Source organism: Aspergillus brunneoviolaceus (assembly GCF_003184695.1).
Source record: "Aspergillus brunneoviolaceus CBS 621.78 unplaced genomic scaffold BO95scaffold_50, whole genome shotgun sequence".
Classification (NCBI taxonomy): domain Eukaryota; kingdom Fungi; phylum Ascomycota; class Eurotiomycetes; order Eurotiales; family Aspergillaceae; genus Aspergillus; species Aspergillus brunneoviolaceus.
In genome coordinates this window covers 185,153-209,817 of record NW_020290780.1, presented here as the reverse complement: position 1 = coordinate 209,817, position 24,665 = coordinate 185,153, and the positions used below count along the sequence as shown (strand labels likewise).

At 56.1% G+C, this 24,665-nt stretch overlaps 6 protein-coding genes across 6 annotated transcripts; 3 read left to right on the top strand and 3 right to left on the bottom strand.

Annotated features, from left to right (window-relative positions):
- The first annotated feature begins 67 nt into the window (after positions 1-67).
- Positions 68-1,172, top strand: BO95DRAFT_444810 (SDR family oxidoreductase). The gene is made up of 2 exons (XM_025586972.1): positions 68-575; positions 627-1,172. Exons 1-2 carry the CDS (start codon positions 104-106, stop codon positions 1,019-1,021), a joined length of 867 nt encoding a protein of 288 aa, XP_025440370.1. The 5' UTR covers positions 68-103; the 3' UTR covers positions 1,022-1,172.
- Positions 1,167-6,407, bottom strand: BO95DRAFT_454745 (Serinc-domain-containing protein; the record flags this gene model as incomplete). The annotated part of the gene is made up of 9 exons (XM_025588279.1): positions 1,167-2,867; positions 2,892-3,104; positions 3,135-3,982; positions 4,109-4,195; positions 4,275-4,371; positions 4,876-5,520; positions 5,585-6,173; positions 6,228-6,307; positions 6,357-6,407. The coding sequence occupies 9 exons, from the start codon at positions 6,405-6,407 to the stop codon at positions 1,167-1,169; spliced, it is 4,311 nt and encodes a 1,436-aa protein (XP_025440369.1).
- A 375-nt stretch (positions 6,408-6,782) lies between these two features.
- On the top strand, positions 6,783-9,579 carry BO95DRAFT_444808 (putative MFS transporter). Its single transcript, XM_025586971.1, has 8 exons — positions 6,783-7,339; positions 7,396-7,467; positions 7,527-7,659; positions 7,718-7,822; positions 7,878-8,511; positions 8,565-8,580; positions 8,628-8,745; positions 8,810-9,579. Exons 1-8 carry the CDS (start codon positions 7,259-7,261, stop codon positions 9,295-9,297), a joined length of 1,647 nt encoding a protein of 548 aa, XP_025440368.1. The 5' UTR covers positions 6,783-7,258; the 3' UTR covers positions 9,298-9,579.
- Positions 9,580-10,061: 482 nt separating this feature from the next.
- On the bottom strand, positions 10,062-12,016 carry BO95DRAFT_465569 (cytochrome P450; the record flags this gene model as incomplete). Its single annotated transcript, XM_025589147.1, has 5 exons — positions 10,062-10,233; positions 10,407-10,573; positions 10,663-10,773; positions 10,837-11,187; positions 11,258-12,016. 5 exons carry the CDS (start codon positions 12,014-12,016, stop codon positions 10,062-10,064), a joined length of 1,560 nt encoding a protein of 519 aa, XP_025440367.1.
- An 886-nt stretch (positions 12,017-12,902) lies between these two features.
- BO95DRAFT_501103 (putative GATA transcription factor (AreB)) lies at positions 12,903-14,559 on the bottom strand. The gene is given in 3 exon segments (XM_025591001.1): positions 12,903-13,822; positions 13,912-14,393; positions 14,410-14,559. 3 exon segments carry the CDS (start codon positions 14,471-14,473, stop codon positions 13,103-13,105), a joined length of 1,266 nt encoding a protein of 421 aa, XP_025440366.1. The 5' UTR covers positions 14,474-14,559; the 3' UTR covers positions 12,903-13,102.
- A 2,299-nt stretch (positions 14,560-16,858) lies between these two features.
- Positions 16,859-24,630, top strand: BO95DRAFT_393494 (uncharacterized protein). The gene is made up of 4 exons (XM_025583671.1): positions 16,859-18,605; positions 18,660-19,507; positions 20,642-21,447; positions 21,509-24,630. Exons 1-4 carry the CDS (start codon positions 17,112-17,114, stop codon positions 24,307-24,309), a joined length of 5,949 nt encoding a protein of 1,982 aa, XP_025440365.1. The 5' UTR covers positions 16,859-17,111; the 3' UTR covers positions 24,310-24,630.
- Positions 24,631-24,665: the final 35 nt, after the last annotated feature.

Sequence of the window (24,665 nt, the reverse complement as noted above, 5' to 3'; positions counted from 1 at the left end):
TACATATACTCCACTCCGTACATCACCTACATATACACCCCCATCCCCCATCTCCCATCCTCCATCCTCAGCCCCCTCAACCCCAACCCCATTCCCCCCCCAAATGCCAAAAACCTACCTAATAACCGGCGCATCCAGCGGCCTCGGCGCCGCCCTCGCCCACTCCGCCCTGCAAGCCGGACACACCGTGCTGGCCACCGCGCGCAACCCGACGCAAGCCTCACTCACCCACCCCTCCCTCACCACCCACCCTCACCTAACCTGGCTGCCCCTCGACATCACCTCCCCAGACACCACCGCAACCCTCTCCGCCGCCCTCGCGGCCCACCCGCCCGTCGACGTCCTCGTCAACAACGCCGGCTACTCCCTGCTAGGCAGCATCGAAGCCATGACCCTGGCCGAGGTGGGCGCGCAGTTCGACACGAACGTGTTCGGGGCGATCCGCGTGCTGCAGGCGGTGCTGCCGGCCATGCGGGCGCGGCGGGCCGGCACGGTCGTCAATGTCTCGAGCAGTGCCGGCGTGGACGGGTTGCCTGCTTGTGCGGTTTATGCGGGGAGTAAATTTGCCCTGGAGGGTGGGTTTGTCTTTTCTTGAAGCTTAAATTGGGTTGGGCTAACGTGTGTAGGCATGTCCGAGAGCCTGGCCAAGGAACTCGCTCCCTTGGGGATCCGCGTGCTGCTGGTCGAGCCGGGCACGCTGCGGACGGGCTTCTGGGCGGCGTTTGTGGAGCCGGCGGCCGGGTTGGATCCGGGGTATGCGGGGACGCCGGTGGAGGCGGTTCTGACCAAGTTCAGGGGGAATAAGACAGCACAGACTGCGGCGGGGTCGGATCCGGTCAAGGCGGCGCAGCGGATTGTCGAGGTGGTGGATGGGACGGGGTTGGGGGCAGGGAAAGATGGGCTGCTGCGGGTGCCGTTGGGGGAGGATTGTTATCGGCGGTTCCAGGCTAAGATTGAGGGTCTGCAGCAGAATTTGGAGCAGATGAGGGAGATTGCGCATTCGATTGGGTTTGAGGAGTAGAGGATGCAGTGCTTGTATGGAGTGTCGAGGTAGGTGGTGGGTTGTGGATATGTTCGATAGAAGTAGAGCCCTGCTGACCAAAGTATATATACAAAGTTGAACCCTGACCCGGTATACCAATTCCAACTCAAGACATCTGTCCAGGTTAATCCTCAGCCTCCTCCTCCTCCTCCTCCTCCTCAAAATACTCCCGCCAGATATCCAAGCAATCTCGCCCCTCATCCTCCTCCATCCCCCATTCATCCCATTCATCCCACTCCCCCAAACTCATCAGATGCCGCATCGTAGGCCGCCCGTGAGGACAGTTCCACGGCTTGTCGATCGTTCCCATGTTGCGCACCACCCGCTGCATCTGCTTCGTCGTCAGGTTCTTCCCGATCATGATACTCGACCGACACGCCCGCATGGCGAACATCTTCCGCACCTTGGTCGGGCGGGGCACTTCCTCACTCCCACTCGTCGCGGGCATCTCCGACAGCAGCACGATCAGCTCCTCCAGGTCGCGCTCCCCGAATACCACCTCCTTGCTCAGCGGCAACGACACCAGCCGGCAGCGGCGGCCGATGGGCTCGTCCCCGCTGTCGTCTACCTCCACCACGAACCCGTTCTTCTCCAGCGCCGCCTGGTTCTCGATCACGACCTCCTCCTCGACCGCCGTCAGGTCCAGCGGCTTGGGCCGCACAAGCCGCTGGTTCTGCACCACCGTCTCCGCCTGCAGGCGCTCGAAATTGTACTTCTCATCCGACGCGTGCTGGTCGATGATGAACAGCTCATCCTGGTGGGTGCCGGCGCGGGGCCGCGTCGCCAGAATGAACCCCAGGTTGAACTGTCCGATGATCCGCATCTGCGCGAAATCATCCTTGCTGACCGTCAGGGACAGTCGTTCTTCCGCAGTCGCGTGGGTTCCAGCCACCTCGGCTGGGTCTTGTGTAGTGTCGACTGCTGCGTGACGAAGGCAGGTTTGAAGTTGGTTGAATCGGGTTTGGATCTTGGATAGGGAGCCGTCGACGGTGGTCACGAGTTGGACTGTGGAGTCGCGGTGAGCGGCGCCCTTGTTCATTTTAATCGCGCGCTTTTCGCTGTTGTGCGGGAGGGCGGCCTTCTCCTCCGCTTGTTGGATCAACCGCTGCACTTCGGCCTCTTCATGCTGCTTCTTCTCTTCCTCGGTCATGTGCTCTTGCGCAGGTTGCGTGGCGGTTTCCTTGTCGGCTGCTTCATCTGCACCGGCGTCGGAGTGTACACTTTCATGGTCGGAGTGCGCAGAAGCTTGAGAGCCGGTCTCTTCCATCTGTTCTGCATCCTCTTCCATCTCGTCTACTTCAGCATCCTCCTCCATCTCGTCTTGATCTTCTTCGACTTCGTCAGAGTACTCGTCCTCAATCTCTTCATCCCCCTCACCCTCGTCCTGCGCCATCTGGGACCCAGGGGCGGCAAAGTCGCGCATATGTTTGCCAAAAATGCTCGGCCGGGACGGCGTGTATATCCGCCTCTTCCTGGTAGAGCCACTTGACCCAGTGGAGTCACTGAATCTCTTCCTCGGGACACCACTTCCTATCACGGAGGTGACGGTCCGGTTACCAATGGTGATCGTGGCGATCTCGGCCGGCATGCGTCTGGGCCGCATGCGATCGAAGGCGTTCTGCACAATACTCGGCGTTTCTTCCGGGATCTCTGAGTCCTGTGTCGAGGGGATGGGAGGGCTCAATGGAGCGGCAGCCTGGATGTCCTGTGTAGAGCCACCAGGCACTTCGTCCTGCGGAAGAGCCCTCTCGCGAGACACTGGCGTGCTGTCCTGCCGCACGAAGAGCTCGTTGTCTTCTTCTTCCTCTTCCTCGGGCAGGTCAGACTGAGGTTTCGGTGCCGCAGACACAGCGTCTTGTATCTCATTCGGGGCATCATCAGCAGGCTCTTTACGGTTTCCTCCAGCCCCAAGTCCACTCAAGAAGCTCTTCATCCGATCCTGAGCGTTGGCGTGCACTGCATCCTTCGTCTTGATTTGAGTCTTGTCCCCATCTTCCTTCTCCTCCTCCTCCCCCTTCTCCGTATCCTTAGCAGCCTCACCCGCCCGACCAGAACCCAGACCCTGCAACCGGGACTGCCTCCCCGCCGCCACCTGCGCCTGCGGCACCGTCTGCTCCGCCTTCTCAAACAACTCCACAAGCGCCCGCTTTAACGACTCAATCAGCTGGCCCGCATCATGCAGCAAGATCGTCCGCTTATCCGGCGACACATTGACATCATACGCCGCCGTATCCATCTCGAAATCGGCGAACACGAACGGCGACTGCGCGACATTGAACGAGCGGTAGACCTCATTAAAAGCCTTCGCGATCTGCGGCAGCCCACAGGGCCGCGCATTCACGAAGAACATCTGGCGATCGGGCGTCTGGCGCCCCTCCCCGACCACGGGCCGGGAGATATGGCCGCGCACCTTGATGCTGCCGGCAAAATCCAGCTCCAGCTCCAGCGGAATCAACGCCGCCAGCGTCTTCGCCCCGTACACATTCGCCAGGTTGGCCTTGGTCGTGGCATTCCCATTCGTGCTGAACACGACCACATTTCTTCCCGCCCCGCCGCCACCTTTAGTGGCTGTAGTATTGCGCACGGTAAACCGCACCCCGGTGCTGATGCACGCGTACGCATGCAGCAGGCTGACGACCTTGCCGTACTCGCGCTTGAGATTCTTCTCCAGCTCGCGGCGCCGCACCGGCAAGCCGCGGAAGATGTGTGCGACCGCGGCGGTCGTGCCCTTCTGCCCGGCCACGAGCTGCGTTTTGTGGAGGCGGCCGGACGGCTCGAAGTCCAGCCGCGTCGCCTTGGGCGCCTGGTGCGCCTGGGCCGTCACGACGTGGAAGCTGGACAGCGCGCACAGCGACGAGAGCGCCTCGCCGCGGAAGCCGAAGGTGTGGAGCGTGTTCAGGTCGGTGAAGGTCGCCAGTTTCGAGGTGTGGTGCTTCAGGGCTGCGTCGGCGTTGGCATTAGCATATCCATTCCTCCATCCATCCATCCATCCATCCATCCAGTTCCGTAACGCTTTGCAATAATCGTGACCTGGTCAACGTCCTTGGGGCTCAGGGGGGGGCTCACCCAAACTCTCATAATTTTCCGGCGCGATCCCGCTGCCGTTATCCTGGACTTCGATGAGATCGAGCCCGTGGTTCTTGAAGCGCACCTCTTTACCCTCCCAAAGAAGTTAGTTTCTTGCTGCAGTGCCTAGCGTTTTGAATCAGGGGATTATGAGAGGGGACCGCACCGATGGAGGTGGCGCCGGCATCGAGACTGTTTTCGACCAGCTCCTTCGCGACGGAGCAGAGGTCGGTGATGACTTGGCCGGATTGGATTTGGTGGACCTTTTTTTGGGGGTGGTTAGAAATTCGCTACATTCGGAAGTAAAAGAGGGCAACGTACTGAGCGGGCCTCGATGGCCTTGATGGTCGCCATGTTCATGCCATGGCTCAGCTGGTCGGGAAAGAAAGCTTGAAGCTTTCTGGGGAAACGGAGGGGGGCCTCCACGCGTCGGGCGGTTACCACTTTACGCGACTCCGATAACTAATCTGCCTGTGGGCCCCGCTACCTACACTGCAGTGTGATACGTACTGTTTGCGTGGGCTACGCGCACCCACGTATTGAAGTAAATGTACCAAACGAAATACGACTACTTTATAAAATGATTGCATACTCGTGCCAGAAATATATACAACTATACAGCAAGACAGAACGAACGACAAAATCGCTAAGCAACGCTCAACGCCAAAGAATACGCGGCTATACTACATACACCCCTAGTAGGTATCGAAGCGGTCGGGGAGAACCACCGGGGCGATCAAAGTCCACAGGTAGATCGCGTAGCACACCCAGGCGCTGATAATCTTGACCCAGCTGGCCCAGTAGGTCCGGCCCACCGGCGCAAAGTCGTCCGCCGCCTCGGGGTCCAGGTTCTGCGTGAGCAGCGTGGCCACCCAGGTGGTCGCCAGGAAGAAGATGATGTGGAACAGGGAGTAGTTGTACTGGGTCGAGCCCTTCTCGTCGTCCTTGGTGTCGTACTCATCGGATTCGTCGTCGCTCTCGTCGAGGGCGCTGGCGGGCAAGCTGCCGCTGGCCACCGCCGCACGGAGCACCTCGGCCCGCATCTCCCGCCGGCTGCTGGGCTGCTGCGTCACGAGGCCGTGCTCGTTGTCATCGGACTGCAGCTGCGAGTAGCTGTGCCCGCCCTTGGACCCCAGCGCGATCCCCTGAGTGGCCGCGCGCGTGGTGGTGTATGCGATCGTGGCCATCGTGACGATCGCGCCCAGAACAATGCTAGCGGTGCGGGTGCCCCGCGCCCGAATCAACGGGTTGCAGTGCCGGTCATCCGGTTCCATCGAGACAGCTGACATGGTCAGGTACGTGCAGTAGACCGTCACCATCGCGGCCTGGGCCAGTCCCGCGCGGGGGTTGGACTCCTGCACTATGGGCTGCACAGAGATTATGGAGATGATCAGGAAGATGACGAGGTTGATCTATAGTGCACAAGTCAGCAAGAAAAACCATGACCACAGAATGTGCACTGGGCAAGTCACGTACCGTAATCGCAGCCTGGTTCATGGAGCATCCGCTGTGGGCGAAGAAGACATACATCAGGATCGTCATGACGAGCGATGCAAGGTACATGCCCACGGTCGAGCCAATGAGCAGACCGCGCCAAGTCCGCGAGTCCTGGTCCTCGATCTTCTGCAGGCAGATTTCGGCCCAAGAGTGGGCCAGGTCCACGAGGAGGATCAGCCCGAGCAGCAGGAACAGCATGGCGCAGAAGAAGGCGATGTAGTGTCCATAGACGAAGAAGAACGATTCCGGGATGAAGAATGACGTGACCACGAGTGCGAGCCACAGGATGATCTTCGGACCCCAGAACCCATTCTGCAGAACGGCACGGCCATCCTTGGAGGACCTCACCCCGAGCAGGGCGAGGGCGAGGATCAAGTGAAACAGGCCAAGACCGAAGTTGATACGATGCACCGCGACCCATCCGTGACATTCCTTGCCGTCACACCGGATTTCCATGTAGTCCAAAGTCATGTGCTGAAGTTTCTTGAGCGCCCATGGCGTGAGCATGATCCAGGATACGATTGAGTTGAAAAGGAGGATGAAGGCGTAGGCGATTCTCGTCGCCATGCTGCGCGGTGTTAGTTCAAGGTTCGCGTGTTCTCCGATTAGCCATGGGTCTCACCTGTTCTGGAACTTGCCACATGCGCTACATACTGCGGAGCAGGTCGCAGCGCCGCAGCAGGAAGTCGCAAGGGTGATGAGCTGTGTCGCGATTAGTCGTGGACGGGCGATGAGGATAGAGATTGCGTACCGTGCTGGCGCTCGGGATCGCCAACAAAGGCAGAGACAGAAGGGCTCCCATGATGATGAACCTTCAATGCCTCTATTTCTTCTCGAGTAGTGACTTGATATTAATAGCGCTGAATAGTAGCAGAACTGGTGCAAGTGGTGAATAATAAGTAGTAGCGTGTGGCCGGGACTGCAGACCAAGCAAGGCAGGCAGCAAGTTGAAGATGCCGGCAATTGTTGTTCTCGCCGCCGCCTTCGTCATGTGAGACTCACCGCCGGCATCGGAGAAATTGCCTGCGAACGGTCAGGCCCCCTTTCTTTGGGCCTTATCGGCGATAAGCGACTGGTCCTGGTGGTTCTTGTCAGAACTGCCACTGCCAGTGCAGCGCAAGTGCGGAGTCGAGGCCGAGGACGGCGCGATCTTCCAATCCACCCGATTACGAGTCCCCCCCCCCCGAGGGGAAAAAGGAAAAGATTCGAAAGAAGACACTTGGAGCGAGTGCCAGGTGAAAATCCTCTCCTCCCTCTGCTGTCGCTCATTACTTGTTCATTTTTCTCGTATCTTATCTTTTTTCTATTCTCTCCTCACCACTCTCTACTCAGCTTTTTTTCTTTTCGTTTTCTCAATTGATTAACTACACCGTCTACATTCGTTTATCTCGATTGGCGCTGTCATATACTCCTAGTTGACCTATCTGAGTAACTTACCACTAAGCTACAAACTAGTCCCGTCTCCTTGCGTTCGGCCTTCTGTTCGGTTATCGTGACGTGATAACGTTTCTCCCCTGCACCATCCGTGGAACACTCCGAGTCGAGGCTACAAATAGACACTCGCCTTCTTGCGACCTCCTTCCCCACCTTTTCTTTGCATGTGAAGCCCGCTCCCTGGCTCTCCTGGCGCAAACGGCACCTAAAGACTGCAACATGGCGCCTTCATCGCATCAAACGAAGCGATTCATCTCCGTGATAGCAGCAACGGTGGTTGCGCTCGCCTGTGGGACGAACGTATGTGCCAATCCACCATCTGATATACCGTGCACGCGAGTTCTAATCAGACCCAGTATGCATACTCCGCATGGGCGCCTCAATTCGCGCAACAGATGAAGATCTCAGCAACCAAAAGCAACTTCATTGTAAGCAAGCTGCCTGCTGCTCATACAATCATGTCGATCGTGAGATTCACAATTTCCAGGGTGCTGCGGGAAATCTGGGCATGTATGCGTCAGGCATCCCGTTGGGACTGTTGACTGATGCTCGGGGCCCCCGTCTGACGACCTTCTTGGGAGCCATCACCCTTGGCTTGGGCTATTATCCCATCTATCTGGGTAGGCGCTGGTGTCACCGGTGGTGAAGAAGACTGCTAATTCCCGTCGCTGAGCACAGCACATGAGGGCGGGCCAGGCTCTCTCAGCACCATTTTCTTGGCCTTCTTCAGTTTCTTGACCGGCTTCGGCAGTGCCTCAGCATTCTCAGCATCTATCAAGACTTGTGAGTCCATGCCGGCTGACTTGGTTGAATTTGTGCTAAGACACCACGATTGCAGCGGCGTCGAATTTCCCCGAGCACCGTGGAACGGCGACTGCGTTTCCGTTGGCGGCCTTCGGCTTAAGCGCCTTCTTCTGGTCGACGATATCCAGCGTTCTTTTCAAGGATGATACTGGTCGCTTTCTCCTCTTGTTGGCTCTAGGGACTTGTATTCTGAACCTGATCTCGATCCCGTTTCTCCGAATCCTCCCACCCGTAGACTCGTACATGTCACTCGGCCGAGACCGGTCGCCCGGAGTGGAATCACGTCGGCTGCGCAAAGCGAGGTCCAACGAACTGCGACCCGGCCATGACGATTCTGATGAAGCAGGTACGCAAAGATATACTATCTCTGACTCCCAACCCCCGGTCCATACCAGGTCGCAATCGAACGCGTCGAACCCTACTGCCCTCAACCACAACCCCGATGTTAACGAGACCTCTTCCCTGGTACCCAAAGTCCCATTCAGAACGTCCCACGAATCCCTACCTGAGCATGAAGGGGAGGAGCTTGAAGAGGATGCCATGTCTGATGTTGCCCCCGACTCACCTCATCCAGACGTCAGAGGCTTGGCGATGCTTTCGAGGGTCGAGTTCTGGCAGCTCTTCCTGACCATGGCGCTGCTGTCTGGCATTGGCCTGATGACGATCAAGTGAGTACAATGATGACCCCGTTGACTGTGCATGAAGACTAACCGCACACCAGTAACATCGGAAACAGCGTAAGACCTTCCTTTCGTCCGGTCCGGCGGGATGCTAACCTCCGCAGGCCAAGGCACTTTGGAAATATTACGATGACAGCGCAAGCTCGAAGTTCATCCAGCAGCGACAGGTCATGCATGTCTCGATCTTGTCCTTTGGCAACTTCACCGGTCGTCTGTTGAGTGGTAAGTGCTGACACCCCACGTCCCGCCTTGGCTCATCAGCTCAACGCCTTCGTGTAACCTGCAGGGATCGGCTCGGATCTTCTGGTCAAGAAGTTGAACATGTCCCGCTTCTGGTGCCTGTTCATGTCCGCTCTGGTTTTCACCATCACCCAGCTCGCCGGGTCGTCGATCTCGAACCCCCACCAGCTGGCCATCGTGTCGGGCTTCACGGGCATCGCCTACGGGTTCCTCTTCGGCGTGTTCCCCTCCCTGGTCGCGCACAACTTCGGCATCAACGGCCTCTCGCAGAACTGGGGCGTCATGACCATTGCCCCGGTTTTCAGCGGCAACGTGTTCAACCTGCTCTATGGGCACACCTACGACCATCACTCCGTGGTTGGCCCGGACGGCGACCGGGAATGCCCGGATGGGCTGGCCTGCTATCAGGCTGCTTACTACACTACGTTCTTCTCCGGCTTGGCCGGACTAATTGTGTGCCTGTGGACGATCCTGCGCGAGAAGCGCATCCATGGCGCAATGCGGAAGAAGCTCGAGCATGACCGACTGGCTTGAGGGATGCTTTTCGGTAAACCACCCAAGCGTGCTAGCTAGCCTTTTGAGAAGGCTATTCCCACAGTTCAACCTGCATGAGCGACCTGGTCATTTCTCAGTCTTTGCGTATATAATACCCAGGGTCATTTCTATACGAGAAGTCCATAGGATAGTCTGATTATCGAGAAGGTATGTTGAATGTCTATGATGTGGTGGTGACTTGAAATTTGTTCAGTCTAGACTAGATTTTCTTTCAGATGATTTTTATAGACAACTAAGCCTGTCGAATGATTTTAAGTAGCGTCTCTGGGCATGACCAATGTCCTCTACATCACTTTCAAGTCCACGCTCCGCACATATTAGTCGGGTGGTACAGTACAGCACAGTACATGCATAGTGGCTTGGATCCACCCGCCTCTTCACTTGATATCCCAATTGCATTGCTTTTCTACTTCGCAATGAATACATCAAAATATCAAAAACCACCACTACACCTCCCAACCCTGAGTCCACTTCCACTTACACCACCAATAGAAGTGGCAATTTCTGATTACCTACCCAGCCCACCAAACAACTGATCAACTAAACTAGAGAAACACCTTCAAGGACCCTCCACATCAACCAAAGCAAAAGCCCAACCAAACCCACCCCAGGCACTCAAGCACATAAGCACATCCATTCTCATCCCCACACCGAGTCCCTGACCCAAAACCCACAACCAAACATAACCCAACCCAAGCAGTACCGCACCCTCATCCCAAACCCCTCCCCAACCACAAGAAGAATCAACTCACAACCCCCAAAACCCTAACCTGCACATTATTCGCCCCGAGCGCGGTCTGCCCAATAAAATTATCCCGGGTCATCTCCACATTCGCCTGCGTGGTCGCGTGGAGCGCCAGCTCGTAGCGCCGGAACAGCGTGCCCAGGACGAGGTGCATCCAGGCTGCGTTCATGCTGCATACCCCATACACCATCCGGGTGGTGTTAGTGGGGGTTGTGCCAATGGTAACGGTAACGGTGACGATGACACGCAGCGCAAGTGGGGAGGGAGGGAGGGAGGGAGGGAGGGAGGGAGGGAGTGTTTAGAGGACTGGGGATGATGCATCGGAGGGGGAGTGGAAACGTACTTCTGCCCTAAACACCCCAGCGTGCCCTTGGACGCAGGCACCAGATACCGTTGCAGACGCAGCGCCTCCTCCGGCGCGAGTAGCCACCGGTCCGGGAGGAAGCGGGTCGGCGAGGGGAAGATGGTCGGGTCGCGAAGGATGAAGTAGGTGGACATGCTTATTGGGGTCTTTTTACTTTATTAGCATTGGGGGAGGGGAAGGGGGGTGAATGGGGAGAAAGGGGGGACGAGGGGCGAGGGGGGAAACGGAAACATACACCAGCTGGGATCTCCCAGTGCTGATATCTCAGCGTCTCGTGCGGGGCGATGCGCGGCAGTCGGGTCGTCACGATCGAGGAGAGGCGGAGGCCTTCTTTTATTGTTGCGCTCTGGGCATTGGGTTAGTTTGTTGATTGCAGGAAGGGGGGGATGGGGGATGGGGGATGGGTTACAAGGAAGGGCAGTTGTTCCAGGCTCTCCAACGCAGGGATGCAGCGCACCTCTGGGATGTTGGCGAGTAACTCGGCTTTGAGTCTCTCGTGGACGGATGGGTTGTCGAGGATGTGGAACATGGTGATGGCTAGGGCTTGGGACGGCGCGTCGGTGCCGGCCATCATGAGGAAGATGGCGTCGTCTTCGAGACGGGGCGAATCCTTTTCGCTGGCGGGCACGGATGGGTCGGCGAGGATGCTGGGGTAGATTGGGGGTGTGGGGTCTTTGTGGTTGTCTGTTTTCGAAGGAGAGAGGGTCGAGGTTTGGGTTTGGTGTTGGTGGATTGCGTGGCGTACGAAGCTTCTTACGTCCTGACGTTCGTCAATCTTGTTCGATCACAGGGGCTTGTGCTATACACCCCCCCCCCCCCAAAAGACTCACCTGCTCCATGCCCATGATATGCGCAAACGGCGGACAGAACCGCTCCGCCATGGCGGGCCACCGCCGCGCCAACACGACCAAGAACGGCAGATGGCGGTTCACGCGACAGAACTCGAACATCCAGTTGATGCGCAGCTTCCACGTGTTGGACAGCTCCGGCTGTTCGAGGTAGTGGGACCCCTGCTGGCGGCCGAAGCAGTACTGCGAGAGCGTGTCCGAGGTGAAGCACTGGAACGCCGTGTGCAGCTCCAGACAGCCCTGCGTGTCGACCAAGGCCGCGAAGTGCTTCTCCAACTGCGCGATATTGGCGCGGATCGCCGGCTCAAGCCGCAGGATCGCATTCTTCTTGAAGAACTGGCCCAGCACCCGACGGCGGTCGCGGTGCAGGGCGTGGTCCTCCGTCGAGAAAATGGATTGCGGGAAGGCGATGAAGCTGAAGCCGGCTTCCTTGTTGCGGTGCGTGCCCGGGCCCGAGTACAGCGTCGCGTAGTAGTCCGGGTCCCGGATGTGCAGCTCGTCCGGCTTGATGCGGATGATCGGGCCGTACTGGTCGTGCAGCCGGTTGATTTGCCAGGTGAAGATGCCGCCCTTGACGAGTTGATAGTACACTTCGTACAGGCCGGTGGCTGCGGCGAGACGCGGGCCGGGGAAGCGTGCTAATGGGCTGAGATACAGGCGGTAGAAGATGAGTTTCGCGGCGTAGACGAGTCCCACGAGGGAGAGGTCGAGCAGGATTCTCCCTATTATGCTGAGTTCCATGTTGTTCAGGCCGTTGTCCTGTATGAAGCTGTTCAGTAGGTAGGATTAAAAGACAAGAGCAAGCAATGGGGGGTATATGGTTAACGGGACATGACTGGTATATCATAGTCAAGAAAAGACACCATCGGTACATTTCATTGGCACACAGATCCCACGGAAGGCCTGGTTCATGATCCCCGCTTTCATATGATGCTATCCCATTTCGATGAGGATATCGAGGCCAAGACTGCATGATATCAGCGTGTATACCTCTGGACGGTAGAAGGTATGACGAAAACGGGTCTTTACTGATTGGTAGGGATTCGAGCCACATGCCTCTCAGAACGTGTAACAGACGCAGGTGATCATGCTCGTACAGTATAAGACGCGCGATCATTGAGGAACCGGAGGTAGGAATGACCGAGGCTGCTGGTGCCCGCTCAGTGAGCAAACAGAGTGTACGTCCTGGCTGCAGAGAACTGTCTTGATTACGAGTGTCGAGGAAGGATTGTATACGCGGGGACACTCCAAATAGATTGCTTCAATCAAGTGATACTGGTCGCGGCGGAAAGAACATAGCACGACCGGATAGCAAACAGTCGCATGGTTAACATGGCATATGGTCGAATGGGAAAAGCACATTGTGATTGCAGGGAATATAAGATAAACATCGAAGTACTGAACATCGAGAAAGATGCCCCGGGTCATTTTACAGGGTCAACCCATTCTCCTTTTTTTGTATCGTGGCAAAACTTCGTCTCGCTTGTCCTGTTTTGTGGTTTGCCCTGCAGATTCCAGACCGCGTGCGATGTGCTGATGATTGCCGACCAACCGATCTTTCCCCGTCCCATATCGGAATTAAGAATAAAGCAGAAAGAGAGAGATTGTGTAGGGGGGTGGTAGAAAGAGAATAAATATAAAAAGATTCGATCCAAGGAGAAGGGTACAATTAGTTCATCCGATATACAACCAGCCAATGACAAGACTCGTAAAGGGTATCAAAAAGACCAAGGAAGATCAGATCAGAGATCTCAGCAACGCGCGAATACACGTTGGGATCAACAACGCGGACGCTTTCGTCCAACATACTGAGCCTTCCTTCCTGGGTTAGACGCTCTTGGGCGATTTGGTCGGAGACTCGGCTGGTTGCTCGACCACGTCTGACAATCGCATTCTCTTGGCTAGAGGTTCACCCGGACTGTCGCTGTTCGTGATGTTGTTGGGAGTACTCTTGTCAGCTAGCTGCCGCTCAAGGTCGGCAACCCGCTGTTTGAGATCGTCCTCGCGTCGCTGGGCCTCTTCCAGAGACCGTCGCAGCCGGACTTCCGAGTCGCGCACAATCATTTCGGACCGGCGAGCCGTCGCATCGCTTCGCTCGAGCTCCGCGACACGACCGCGGAAGAGTTCGTTGATAAACTCCAACTCGCTCACGCGCGTCTTCAGGGATGTATTCGCCGCCAAGAGACCTTCATAAGTCTGAGGAGACTCGGGGTGACGGTCGCCAGCCGCGGACGTCGAGGTCGGGGAAGGCTGGCGCAGCTGCACCGACGGCATTGAATTTGGCGGATTCATGCCATGGTCACCAATGGTCACACTGTCAAACATGTGTTGCGGTGCGATATTGGAGTTGTGCAGCGATTGGGTGTGTTGTTGTTGCACCTGAGGGAGACCAGGCGTTTCCGTGCGCGGCACCGGCGAGTTGGATCGGTCGGAGTGGCCCGGAGACGTCTTTCGCGACGCGCGACGATTGCCATGCGATCCCAGAGGCGGAGTCCCTGCTTCGGATCGGGAGGCAGAGAGGCCATTGGTATCGATGGTACCGCCCGACTGTGGAGGAAGATAGACAAGAAGGGTTAGCAACCGGGTACTGGGAAGAGACGTCACGGATAAGAAAAATTTTCGAGTCGAGGACTCACCTTGCGCTTGGTACCCTGACCGGCGGTCTTGACGCGGTTGCGACTTTTGATCACATCGGTCTTTAGGCTTATCGGACGAGGCCTCCCATGTAGTTTCAAGAATAGACCACAGGCGTTGCAGAGCACGGAGCCGAGTTCGTCACGGCGCCAGAGGGGGGTGGTGGAGGTGCCGCAATTCTGGCACACGGGCTGTAATTGAGGACGTTTTTGATCAGCCAACGTGGTCGCCATGGTCTTTTCAGCAGCAAACGGGGCGGTAGAGGAAGGCAGAGGATGGGGAAGATGAGGAGACGGCGCTGATAGTGGATGGAGTGAGGAAGAGCGCTGGGTTGATAAGATCGGGAGAGATTTGATGGGTGGGAGCGATAAGGCATTGGTGGTGCGGCGCCAAGACCCCAGCGGCTGCTGATAACAGCAAAAGATTGGGTGCGAAAAAGAAACGAGGGGATTCCGGCTCAAAAGGTCAAAAGGGGAAAAAATTCCTCAGCTGGCCACTACTAGAGTAGTAGTCCGTAGATAAGGACTTCCCTCCCCCCATTGCGATAAGCCCCAAAAGCTCCATCCATCCAACTTATTACTTACAGGATTATTGCCTTGTCCACCAGTGGTGGCAGCTGGGGATGATGTCGCGTAGGTCATATTGGCCATTCCGTGATTTGCATTGCTACTCGACGCTCTGGACACGTAAGATTCGTCAGTAAAGACCGTGCTTACCACGCGATCAAGTCGATGGCCTCCACCCGTAGTTATCAAGCAGCCGCCACGGACTTGTCCCACAAGCGAATATCTTCATAATTTCACCCGGCGAGGAGAGGCTGCAAGAATACGTACCGCAGATTGGAAGTGGGCGCCGATGCGACCGAGGCCAGAGCTGACAACCCAGGCAAAGAGGGACCGAGCGAGCTGGGGAACGCGCTGCCGTTACTGCTGCTACTGCCGGGACTATGGGTGAATTTGTCCAGCGAGCTGAGTTCCGGAATGGCTCCCGAGTACTGCGAGGATGCGGACGAGACTCCAGTCACAGTATCAGTTGTGGATTGACGCGAATCCAATTGACTCTCCCCGGAGGACGAGCCTGGATTGTAAGCGGGTTCGTGGGACTGGGGATTGGACGGCGATGGGGGCCGGAGGGCTGGGTCGATGGGCGACGCCCGGAATAGGAGTGAAGCCACCGTGGAGGATGTCGTTGAGGATTGACTATAAATCCGGCCTCAATTGACCGAATTGAAGAATCAATATAAGCCGTTTCGCGTCGAGAACTCCGAGGAGGGTTGTATGGAGGAGGAAAGGGTCGCGCTGCTCGGGAAGAGGACCAGCGACGGAAAAAAAGGGAGGATCGATCTGGAATGTCTTCCTGCGATTTCCCACGAGCCAAATGCAAGCGTTCAAGGAACGATGTGAGAATCTATTCTTCCCGCGTGTTCTGGGGTTTTATCGCAACCGAGTTGGACTGGCAAAGGACAAGGCAGATATAACGGATAAGGAGCGAAGGATCTCAGCGAGGCTGTCCGTAAGACAAGACGAAAAGACTCGACCCGACGAACAAGTGAAATGAATGACAGAGCAGAGAACAAGGCGTTGAAGAGACCATCAATTGAGTTGCCTGAGAGGCCTGCAAAGTGGTCATCCGGGGGAAACGCGAAGACGAATGGGGGGAGGAGGAGTGATGAACTTTGAAGGTGAGATTGGAGGAAGCGTGACGGGGTGGTCGGGGGTGGAACGAGATTGATTGATTAACTTATCGCGCGCGCAGGCTGGGCCGGAGAGGCTACAGTCACTATTAGGGAAGCTTGAACTTATCGATTGTTCCATGCCCGTTTACGGCGGCTGGGGCTGGACCCGTGAGCTCAGTTAGTTATTTGGCTATGGACTACTACGGACCACTTTCTTTTGTCTTCTCAGCGTTTTTCTTTTCTTGGTTTGGCTGGTAGGTGATGCCGTCATCGAAGTGAAGTTAACTAACTATATACTTGAGTATACTCCGTAACTACATGTCCGTACTAAATGAGACACAAGTACACAGTACTTCTTACACTGCAGACAATACCCACCGCGAACAATTGATTTGTTCTCTCCGACATGGTTGTTGTCTGCATGTCTCCTCCCTTATCTACGGAGTACAGTAAGAACGATTATCGATTAACCAAGTTACTCGGTACTAGACCCGGAATGAGTCCTGGCAATGTTGTTGCCGTGCCCCTGCATGCCCCTTTGATACTTACACAGTATTCATTTGGTTCCATCTGGTCCTTCGGTTCTTTATTCGGAAAGGGAAGCTTTTAGGGGTTATGTACCGAGTACCCTAAGATCGATCGCTTCTTCTTGGAATTGGGGCTCGAGTGAAACCGGTTTCCCGCACGGGGTCGAACAACTAATCGGCCACGATGACCAACCGTTTGCTCGCCGAGACAGCCATCGATCAATGGAGCTGTGGCTATTACGGAGTACGTATTTGTATGGAGTATAAGTTATTCCTAAGGTACTGAATAAGACTGTGCCTCCGTTCTCTGCTTGACAGTCCTAATTGAGAGTCTCTGCTTCACCACGTGGATTGAACATGCATGGCTCACAGCAAACGTAATGATTGCCCAAGACTCTAGGCCCTCGTCTCTTCTGCTCATCATGGATCATTCAGGGGTTTTGTCGATGTTCATCAAGCTTGGGTGGAGCCCGCGCTTTCGGAGGAGCTGCCGTGGCGGTGTCGTATCGTATCGTCAGACATGTGGCGGCACAGGACCCTGACCGGTTCATGGTCCAATTAACAGACAGCGCTGAGGCACCGGAGATGGTATCAATACAGTTCTGCCAGATAAAACAGACAAGGCAAGCCACAGCCGTATCGGAACAGCAGAAGATGACAGCGTTGAACGTCCACCACAGCAAGTCCCTCGCCCGCTCCGTCTCCTCCACCTAGTCCAGTCCTACTTACTTTACTCAACTAACCTGACTAACATCCACCCTCCACCCTCCACCCTCCACCCATTTCCACCCGCCGAGTTTCATTTGCGTTTCTGTTGCTGTCGGTTGTCAGTGATGCCTTGAGTCTCTTTCTGGCTAAACCCATCGTGTCAATTGTTCCCTTTCTCTTCATTCATTTTATACCCCATTCCTCAATTCCTTAACTTCGTGCTCCCTTTCATATGAACTGAATGTTGGTTGCCTCCCGGCCCTTGCAGTCCTAGACCAGTCGCCCTGCCACCATGCCCAAGAATCGACCCGCAACTTCGGGGTATGCCCGCTTGGCGCAGGAAGAAGAAGACCGAGCCCACGATCCATACGAATACTCAGACGATGACGACCTCCAACACGACTCCCACACCATCTCCCAATCCGCACCACGATATGCACCGATCTCCGCACGAACCGGCCTGGCCTCACCCCCCGAACCGCGACGGAGGCTGAGTGGGCAGTATCACCGACGGGGACGGAGGAACTCGGGGGTGGACATTAAAGCCATCAATGCGCGCCTCGAGCGGTGGGCCGAAGAATTCGCTTCCAAATTCAAGATCAATCGAGTCAAGGGAAAGACACTCGAGGAGGAGAAGCTAGAGATCTACCACTCAGTCTTCCAGGCGCCCGATGGGGTTCGGCCTGTCACTGCGGAGGTTCTCGAGTCAGACGAGGTCGAAGGTGCTGCGCGGAGAGCTCGAGAGGAGTTCGAAGAGGTGGTGGAGAGTGTCCGGATCGCCATTGAGATGGGGGTCCATCCCCGAATGATCTCCCAGGGCAGTTCGGGTAGTTATTTCGCGCGGAACAGCGAGGGTAAGGTGGTGGGAGTCTTCAAGCCCAAAGATGAAGAACCCTATGCATCTCGCAACCCGAAATGGACCAAGTGGATTCACCGCAACCTGTTCCCATGCTTCTTCGGTCGAGCTTGTCTCATTCCCAACCTATCCTATGTCTCCGAAGCGGCAGCCTATGTTCTCGACTCTCGACTGCAAACCAATCTCGTTCCTTATACCGATATTGTCTGGCTGTCCTCGAAGTCCTTCTTCTACGACTTTTGGGACCGCAGAAAAGCTTGGATGGGCAAGAAGTCCCTCCCGCCCAAGGCCGGTAGCTTCCAGGTCTTCCTCAAAGGCTACAAGGATGCAAACCTCTTCCTGCGCGACCACCCTTGGCCCGATCAAACCAATACCGGGTTCAGAGCAGAAGATGCTCCCAAGCGAAAGAAGCGTCCGTGGAATGAAGCATGTCGCCCTTCTGGAATACACTCGGACGATGAAGACGAAGAAGCGTACCGCGACGGTCAGACGCAAACTCCGTCACCGCGTGAGGAAAGCAGAGAGCGGCGGTTCTACTGGACGGAAAGCCTGAAGCAGTCGTTCAGGGAAGAGCTGGAGAAGCTCGTGATCCTGGACTACATCATGCGCAACACGGACCGAGGTCTCGACAATTGGATGATTAAGATCGATTGGAAAACCGAGGAAGTCTCCATTGTCGCTGATCCGCCGAAACCCAATGGCGCGCAGCAGCAGCGGCAAGAAAATGATGACGATGACTTGCCCCCTGCGCGCCCGGTAGCAGTCAATTCCGACGGAGCGACAACTGCGCCTCATCCCTACCGGAGACATGAGTCCATGCTTGCCGTGAGTCGCACAGGGACTCCCTTGAACGCAACCGAACCTTATGCAACCATCCAAATTGGTGCCATCGATAACAGTCTCTCGTGGCCATGGAAACATCCCGATGCGGTAAGTTGACGGAAGAATATCACTATTTGCATGGCTCGCGCTAATATCTCTCAGTGGCGGAGTTTCCCATTCGGCTGGTTGTTTCTGCCCGTATCTTTGATCGGCCAACCATTTTCGCAGAAGACCCGTGACCATTTCCTACCGCTTCTAACCTCTACTGCCTGGTGGAGCGGCACACAGATGGCTTTGCGCCGTGTGTTCTCACAAGACGATGATTTCAAGGAGAGCATGTTTGCGAGACAGATTGCAGTCATGAAAGGCCAGGCATGGAATGTTGTGGAGACACTGAAGCATCCCGACCATGGCCCACTTGAACTGACGAGAAGAACGCGCGTCTGTGTCTGGGATGATCTTGTGGATGTGCCGGTTGCTATCCCCCTCCGCGGCCCCTCCACGGAGGCTCAGAGACGCAAAGTGAAGAGCTACGAAAATTACGACAAACATAGCACGTATGATCCCGATAACGAGGAAATGGATATTGGTGCCTCGATGTCCTTGGGTACAGGTCCTGAGGTCGATCTGCTTGGACTCAGTTCCCCTCCAAATGAACTGCCAAACCCCAACCGGTTTGAACTGTCCAGAGGCCGCAGTTCCGCGTCCGGCCATGGCAGGGCACTCTCGGGTAGCCCAGTCACCATGGACGACCGGTATGGCCGCGACAGTATTGACGAGCTGAGTCATGGTAGAGACTTGGAACGCAGCTGGGCCACACTCCCACCTCGGCCAGGTCACCGACACCAGAAACACAGCTCCATCTCCAGTAATCGCGGCCAAGCGCACCTGCTCTGGAGTAGCGACGATCTCGAAGGAGATCTCGGATATGCAGCCGCAGAGGGCATGGAAGGCAACCAACGTAAAGTGATTGTCGAGCGGCTGGAGGCCGTCAAAAGTAAGAATCCCGTGTTTACCTGGTGCTAAACACGGATTCTCACACGTCCCCCTCTCAACGCTTTTTTCCTTTCCCCATTTCTTCGCTTTTCTCTTCTTCGTCTCCCCATTTAGCGTGTATCATGATAATCTGGCATGAGGAGTTCCTTTTCGATTTGCAAGGTATGGCTTTTGTTGGAAAACTTCATCTGATGGGTTAGTGTCATAGACAATGGAAGTTGATCTTCACGTGGGATATTGTGGGAGACCTAATCTTTATTCAGACTTACACCCGGTGTATAATTTCTGCTTTGAGTACATATAGCTATAAATAGTTGCGAGACAAAAGGAATCAAGAATAGAATTAATGCTTTTTTTTTTCGCCTTGCTTTCAAGATCGAGGAGTGGGCTTAATAACAATGAAAGAAAGACTTGAGGATTTAGAGTCGGAGAATGGCAAACGGAGGAAGGATTGGGGGCTGAGAGACCAAGGCGAAGAGGAGAGATTGGGTTGGAGAAGCAAGACAAACAGCAGATCGAAGGCTGAGCGTGTGAAGGGACCTTTCTTTTTGGATCATGTCTTTGTGAACCCCGGCCATCAATAGTAGCCATATACAGTACCTAGTACGTACTGTACAGTAGACTACATGACTCGTGACTCGCCCGCAATCTTATCTACTGCTAACTTCTTGGCATCGTCTGCCCCGTCGTCACCATCGAGCGTTCAACCCTCCCAATCTCCACCTCTCACATCTCTACCACGCTTGTCTTACTCCTCTCTTCTCCTACTCGTGGGCCTCGGGTCTTAGCAGCTTAATGCGATAGTAGTATATTGACGCTGTGACCTTCCCTCACTTGTCCCTCGTTTCGCCGCCACCGGACTCCCACCCTCCGGAGTGTATGCTCAGCCGTCAGAGACCACTAGCGACAGACCATCCTTACTCGAGAGCTGCTTCCTATCCCCATTACTTGTCTATTCTGGACGATTTATGCCTTCACTACTTCCTCTCCGCCAGTTTCCCTGTTTGCGATCTTGAATCCGTCTCTCCAGGATCTCCCGCCCGCCCGCGCGCGTGTTTCGCTCTCGCCGCCTGCAGCTGAAGGAGACTCCATCTGACAACCATGGCTTCCTCCGACGCCGCCATGTTGTTGAACCCACGGGCGCACAGAAAACAACTACAGAACAAGAATGGTAAAGCCTCCCCGGAGCCCGAGCTCGAGCCCGCATCATCCTCCACTCACCAGGACCCCACCTCCTCCCCCGACGTCGCTGATTCCCCGCACGACGAAGAAGGACCTCTATCTTCGCTCCTCTTTTCGACGTTGCATTGCCCCTCATCCCCCTCCCTTAACAGCAACACCCTTGGACCAGACACGGAAGACTCATCGTTCCCAGGATCCTCGACGAACCCACCTGACTCTTCCTCCACACCCGCCTCGCAGCGCAGTCCTGCCTCGTCCGTGGCGCCGCCGGGTACCGCCTCGGCCGCACATCTGCTCCTCAACAGCCCGCGCCGGCGCCAGCAGAGAGGGGGCGCCTCGAGAACAAACTCCCTCGCAAACTCGAACATGACATCACGGTCTGGGACGCGAACCCCTTCGCTGACGGGGGATGCGGTGGGCGCTTCGGCGCAGGTACATCAGGCTGCGCCTACGATCGATGTTGAGTTTGCGAGCGCGAGCTCGGACTTTGAAAGCGACGATCGCACGAGCGTCAAGCGCAGCTCCGAGCACCTCGACGATGATGGCCCCGATGCGCGACATGGGAGCCTCATAGAGAATATGTACGGGGTGGAAAGACGTGCGAGTCAGCCAATCAAGAGGGTGAAGGTAGAGAAGGATCAAGAAATGAAGGCAGGGCAAACTACAAACTTCTCCGGGACTGGAAACTCGGAACTCGGCGGATGGATGAAGGAAGGGCGAGATCAGGCGGATTCGTCTTCGTCCACTGCGAATGTCGTGGACTTGACTACAGGTATGGGACGTCTCAAACTCAGTTGGGAGCCCTGTGTTGACCGGCTAACTCCTTGCGGTAGATGTATCAGCTGCAGCCACCGACGACGACGAGATACAGGTCACTGGGTCTAATGATCTCAGTCTACAGCGGGTATGTTATGGGAAGATTGAGGGGGCGACGGTGCAAGCGCAGTTGGTCCCGAAGCCTTCGACCCATTCTCTTTTCGCAGATTCAACGCACGACTGGCCGTCAATGAAACTCGGGGTGCATCGGCAAACGCGCGGGAACAACCGCATTGAAGTTTCTGACCCAAATGGGAAGATCTTTGGTGTGATTGATGCCAGAACAGCAGCCGTCATTGTACCGTTACTGGATTCGCCTGCCGTGAAGGTGGACCTGACTGCGCGGCTGGATTTTCGACGGAGGAAGGAGGGCGAATGGCCATGGGTACCCTGTTCCGAGACCTACCGGGCGTCTATCAATCTATACGGCCTCCGGAAAGATGCTACGCTGGTCGGCAAGCACCTCGGTCAGCATAATTTATGGCTTACGTCTCCAGTTGCGGTGGAACAAGGTGTGCCAACTCTTAATCCACACGCTGAGATGCGGAGGGCCCAGGCTGCGTTCTTGCCGTCCGTGGCCGCCAGGGGTCGTGTAGGGGTCAGCTATGAGGTGCGAACCGCCGAGGAAGTCAACGACGCAGTGATGAAAATGTTCGACCAGCTCCAGAGCAATGATAATCTGCCTGAAATGGAGCCCCCTTCTGGGCTGCGCACACCTTTGCTTCGTCATCAGAAGCAGGCACTCTGGTTCATGACGGAAAAGGAAAAGCCGCGCAGATTCGGTCCCAACGAAGCAGACAACAATTCGCTATGGCGAAGGGATTATCGGTCCGGCGGCAGGAGGAAATACCGCGAAATCATCAGTGGCACGGTGCTCGACGAGGAGCCCCCGCAAAGCCTGGGTGGACTGTTGGCAGATATGATGGGTCTCGGCAAGACGTTGAGTATTCTCTCGCTGGTTCTGACTTCGTTGGGAGAGTCTATCAATTGGGTGAAGCAAGTTCCAGATCCCGCGCTGGTCAAGAGCCTCCCTGGCATCCGCAATACTAAGACTACGCTGCTGGTGGCGCCTCTCAGCGCGGTCAACAACTGGGTGGCGCAGATCAAGGAGCATCTCGAAGAGGACGCAATCTCATACTACGTCTTCCATGGCTCGTCTCGGACCAACGATGTGGAAGAGTTGTCCAAGTACGATCTAGTCATCACGACGTACAGCATTGTCCTCAGCGAACTGTCGGGGAGGGGAGCGAAACGGGGGGTGAGTCCGTTGACCAAGATGAACATGTTCCGGATCGTTCTAGACGAAGCCCATACCATCCGCGAACAGAGCGCAGCCCAGACTCAGGCCATCCTCAGGCTGAACTCGCAGCGTCGCTGGTCCGTGACCGGCACACCCATCCAAAATCGCCTGGAGGATCTGCTCTCCGTGACGAAATTCCTCGGTCTTTACCCTTACGACGATCGGGGTCGCTTTAATATGTACATCCTGAGTCGCTTCAAGACAGGCGATGCTACCGTGCTAGCCAGTTTGCGCGTGCTTGTGGATTCGTTCACGCTGCGTCGAGTCAAGGACAAGATTGATCTGCCCCCGCGACAGGACATGATCGTCATGCTGAACTTCACCGAAAAGGAACGTCAGCTGCACGAGTTCTTCCGCAGGGAGTCGAATGTGATGATGCGGGTGATTGCCGGCGAAGAGAAATCGAAGATGAAAGGGCGAATGTACCACCACATTCTGAAAGCCATGATGATCCTGCGCCAAGTCAGCGCCCACGGCAAGGAGCTTCTAGATCCGGACGACCGCAAGCGGATCAAGGGGCTGAGCGTGCAGGATGCGATTGACCTGGAAGAGGGAGCGGGCGGCGATAGCAGCGGCGCAACCGACAAGAAGTCCTACGAGATGTTCACGCTGATGCAGGAGTCGTCGGCCGACACTTGTGCCACGTGCGGCAAGCGGCTCGAGGAGCCCAGCGCTGACAACGGGGCCGTCGACCGCCAAGCGGCCGTGGCCATTGTACTTCCCTGCTTCGACGTGCTCTGCCCGGACTGCTTCTCCGGATGGACCCAGGCGTTCGAACAAGCGCAAATGAGCCACTCCCCGAACCTCCGGTGCCAGGTCTGCGACGGCTGGATCCCAGCCTCGTACTCCATTATCACCGTGGGCGGGCTCCAAGACTACCTGGTGGACCAGGCACGGGCGAAACAGAGCCGCAAGCATGTGAAGCAGCTGGGCGAGTACGAAGGCCCGCACACCAAGACCAACGCGCTGGTGGCGCAGCTGCTCGCCACGGCGGAGGAGAGCGAGAGCCAGAACCAGAATCAGAGCCAGGGCGAGTCGCAGCGGCCGTACAAGAGCGTGGTGTTCTCGGCGTGGACGTCGCACCTGGACCTGATCGAGATCGCGCTGCGCGACAACGGGCTGACGGGGTTCACGCGGCTGGACGGGACGATGACGCTGGCGGCGCGCAACAAGGCGCTCGAGGAGTTCCAGCACAACGACGCGATCACGGTGCTACTGGCGACGATCGGGGCGGGCGGCGTGGGGCTGAATTTGACCTCGGCGTCCAAGGTGTACATCATGGAGCCGCAGTACAACCCGGCGGCGGTGGCGCAGGCGGTCGACCGCGTGCACCGCATCGGCCAGACGCGGCCGGTAACGACGGTGCAGTTCATCATGGCGGACAGCATCGAGGAGAAGATCTTTGAGCTGGCCAAGAAGAAGCAGCAGCTGGCGGATCTGAGCATGAACCGGGGGAAGTTGGATAAGCGGGAGGTGCAGGAGCAGCGGATGCGCGAATACCGGAGTTTATTCAAGTGATTTTTTTTTGTTGTTTTTTCGTTCTATACCCGGTGGGTTGGATGGTTCAAGGAAGGGAAGGGTGTCATTTACTGGCGTTTTTTTTAATGGGTTATTCATTTTGGCGTGCGCGTCAACGAGGACGGACAGATTTACAGCACGATATACACTGACACAAAAAGAGAGAGAGACAACAAGGCTACACAGCACCGACGAACATCGACGAACATCGACGAAGACAGACATATAGAAGGCATGGTCAACGTCTTTGTTTTTGCTTTCGCTTTTGCTTGGACGAGAGACAAAGCACTTAGATCTGCAATCCAGTACCTAATAACTTCCATAAACAGTTGAATTCATCATTAATCCATGATCCG

Excerpts from the sequence above, each read along its gene's own strand:
- BO95DRAFT_501103 (XM_025591001.1), bottom strand. The coding sequence starts at position 14,473 with ATGGAGCTTTTGGGGCTTATCGCAATGGGGGGAGGGAAGTCCTTATCT. Across the intron at positions 13,823-13,911 it reads GTCAGGGTACCAAGCGCAAG|TCGGGCGGTACCATCGATAC; the intron begins GTGAGTCCTCGA and ends CTTCCTCCACAG.
- BO95DRAFT_444808 (XM_025586971.1), top strand. The coding sequence starts at position 7,259 with ATGGCGCCTTCATCGCATCAAACGAAGCGATTCATCTCCGTGATAGCA. Across the intron at positions 7,660-7,717 it reads CTATTATCCCATCTATCTGG|CACATGAGGGCGGGCCAGGC; the intron begins GTAGGCGCTGGT and ends CGCTGAGCACAG. Across the intron at positions 7,823-7,877 it reads CTCAGCATCTATCAAGACTT|CGGCGTCGAATTTCCCCGAG; the intron begins GTGAGTCCATGC and ends CCACGATTGCAG.
- BO95DRAFT_393494 (XM_025583671.1), top strand. The coding sequence starts at position 17,112 with ATGCCCAAGAATCGACCCGCAACTTCGGGGTATGCCCGCTTGGCGCAG. Across the intron at positions 18,606-18,659 it reads CATGGAAACATCCCGATGCG|TGGCGGAGTTTCCCATTCGG; the intron begins GTAAGTTGACGG and ends AATATCTCTCAG. Across the intron at positions 21,448-21,508 it reads TGTCGTGGACTTGACTACAG|ATGTATCAGCTGCAGCCACC; the intron begins GTATGGGACGTC and ends TCCTTGCGGTAG.
- BO95DRAFT_444810 (XM_025586972.1), top strand. The coding sequence starts at position 104 with ATGCCAAAAACCTACCTAATAACCGGCGCATCCAGCGGCCTCGGCGCC. Across the intron at positions 576-626 it reads GAGTAAATTTGCCCTGGAGG|GCATGTCCGAGAGCCTGGCC; the intron begins GTGGGTTTGTCT and ends TAACGTGTGTAG.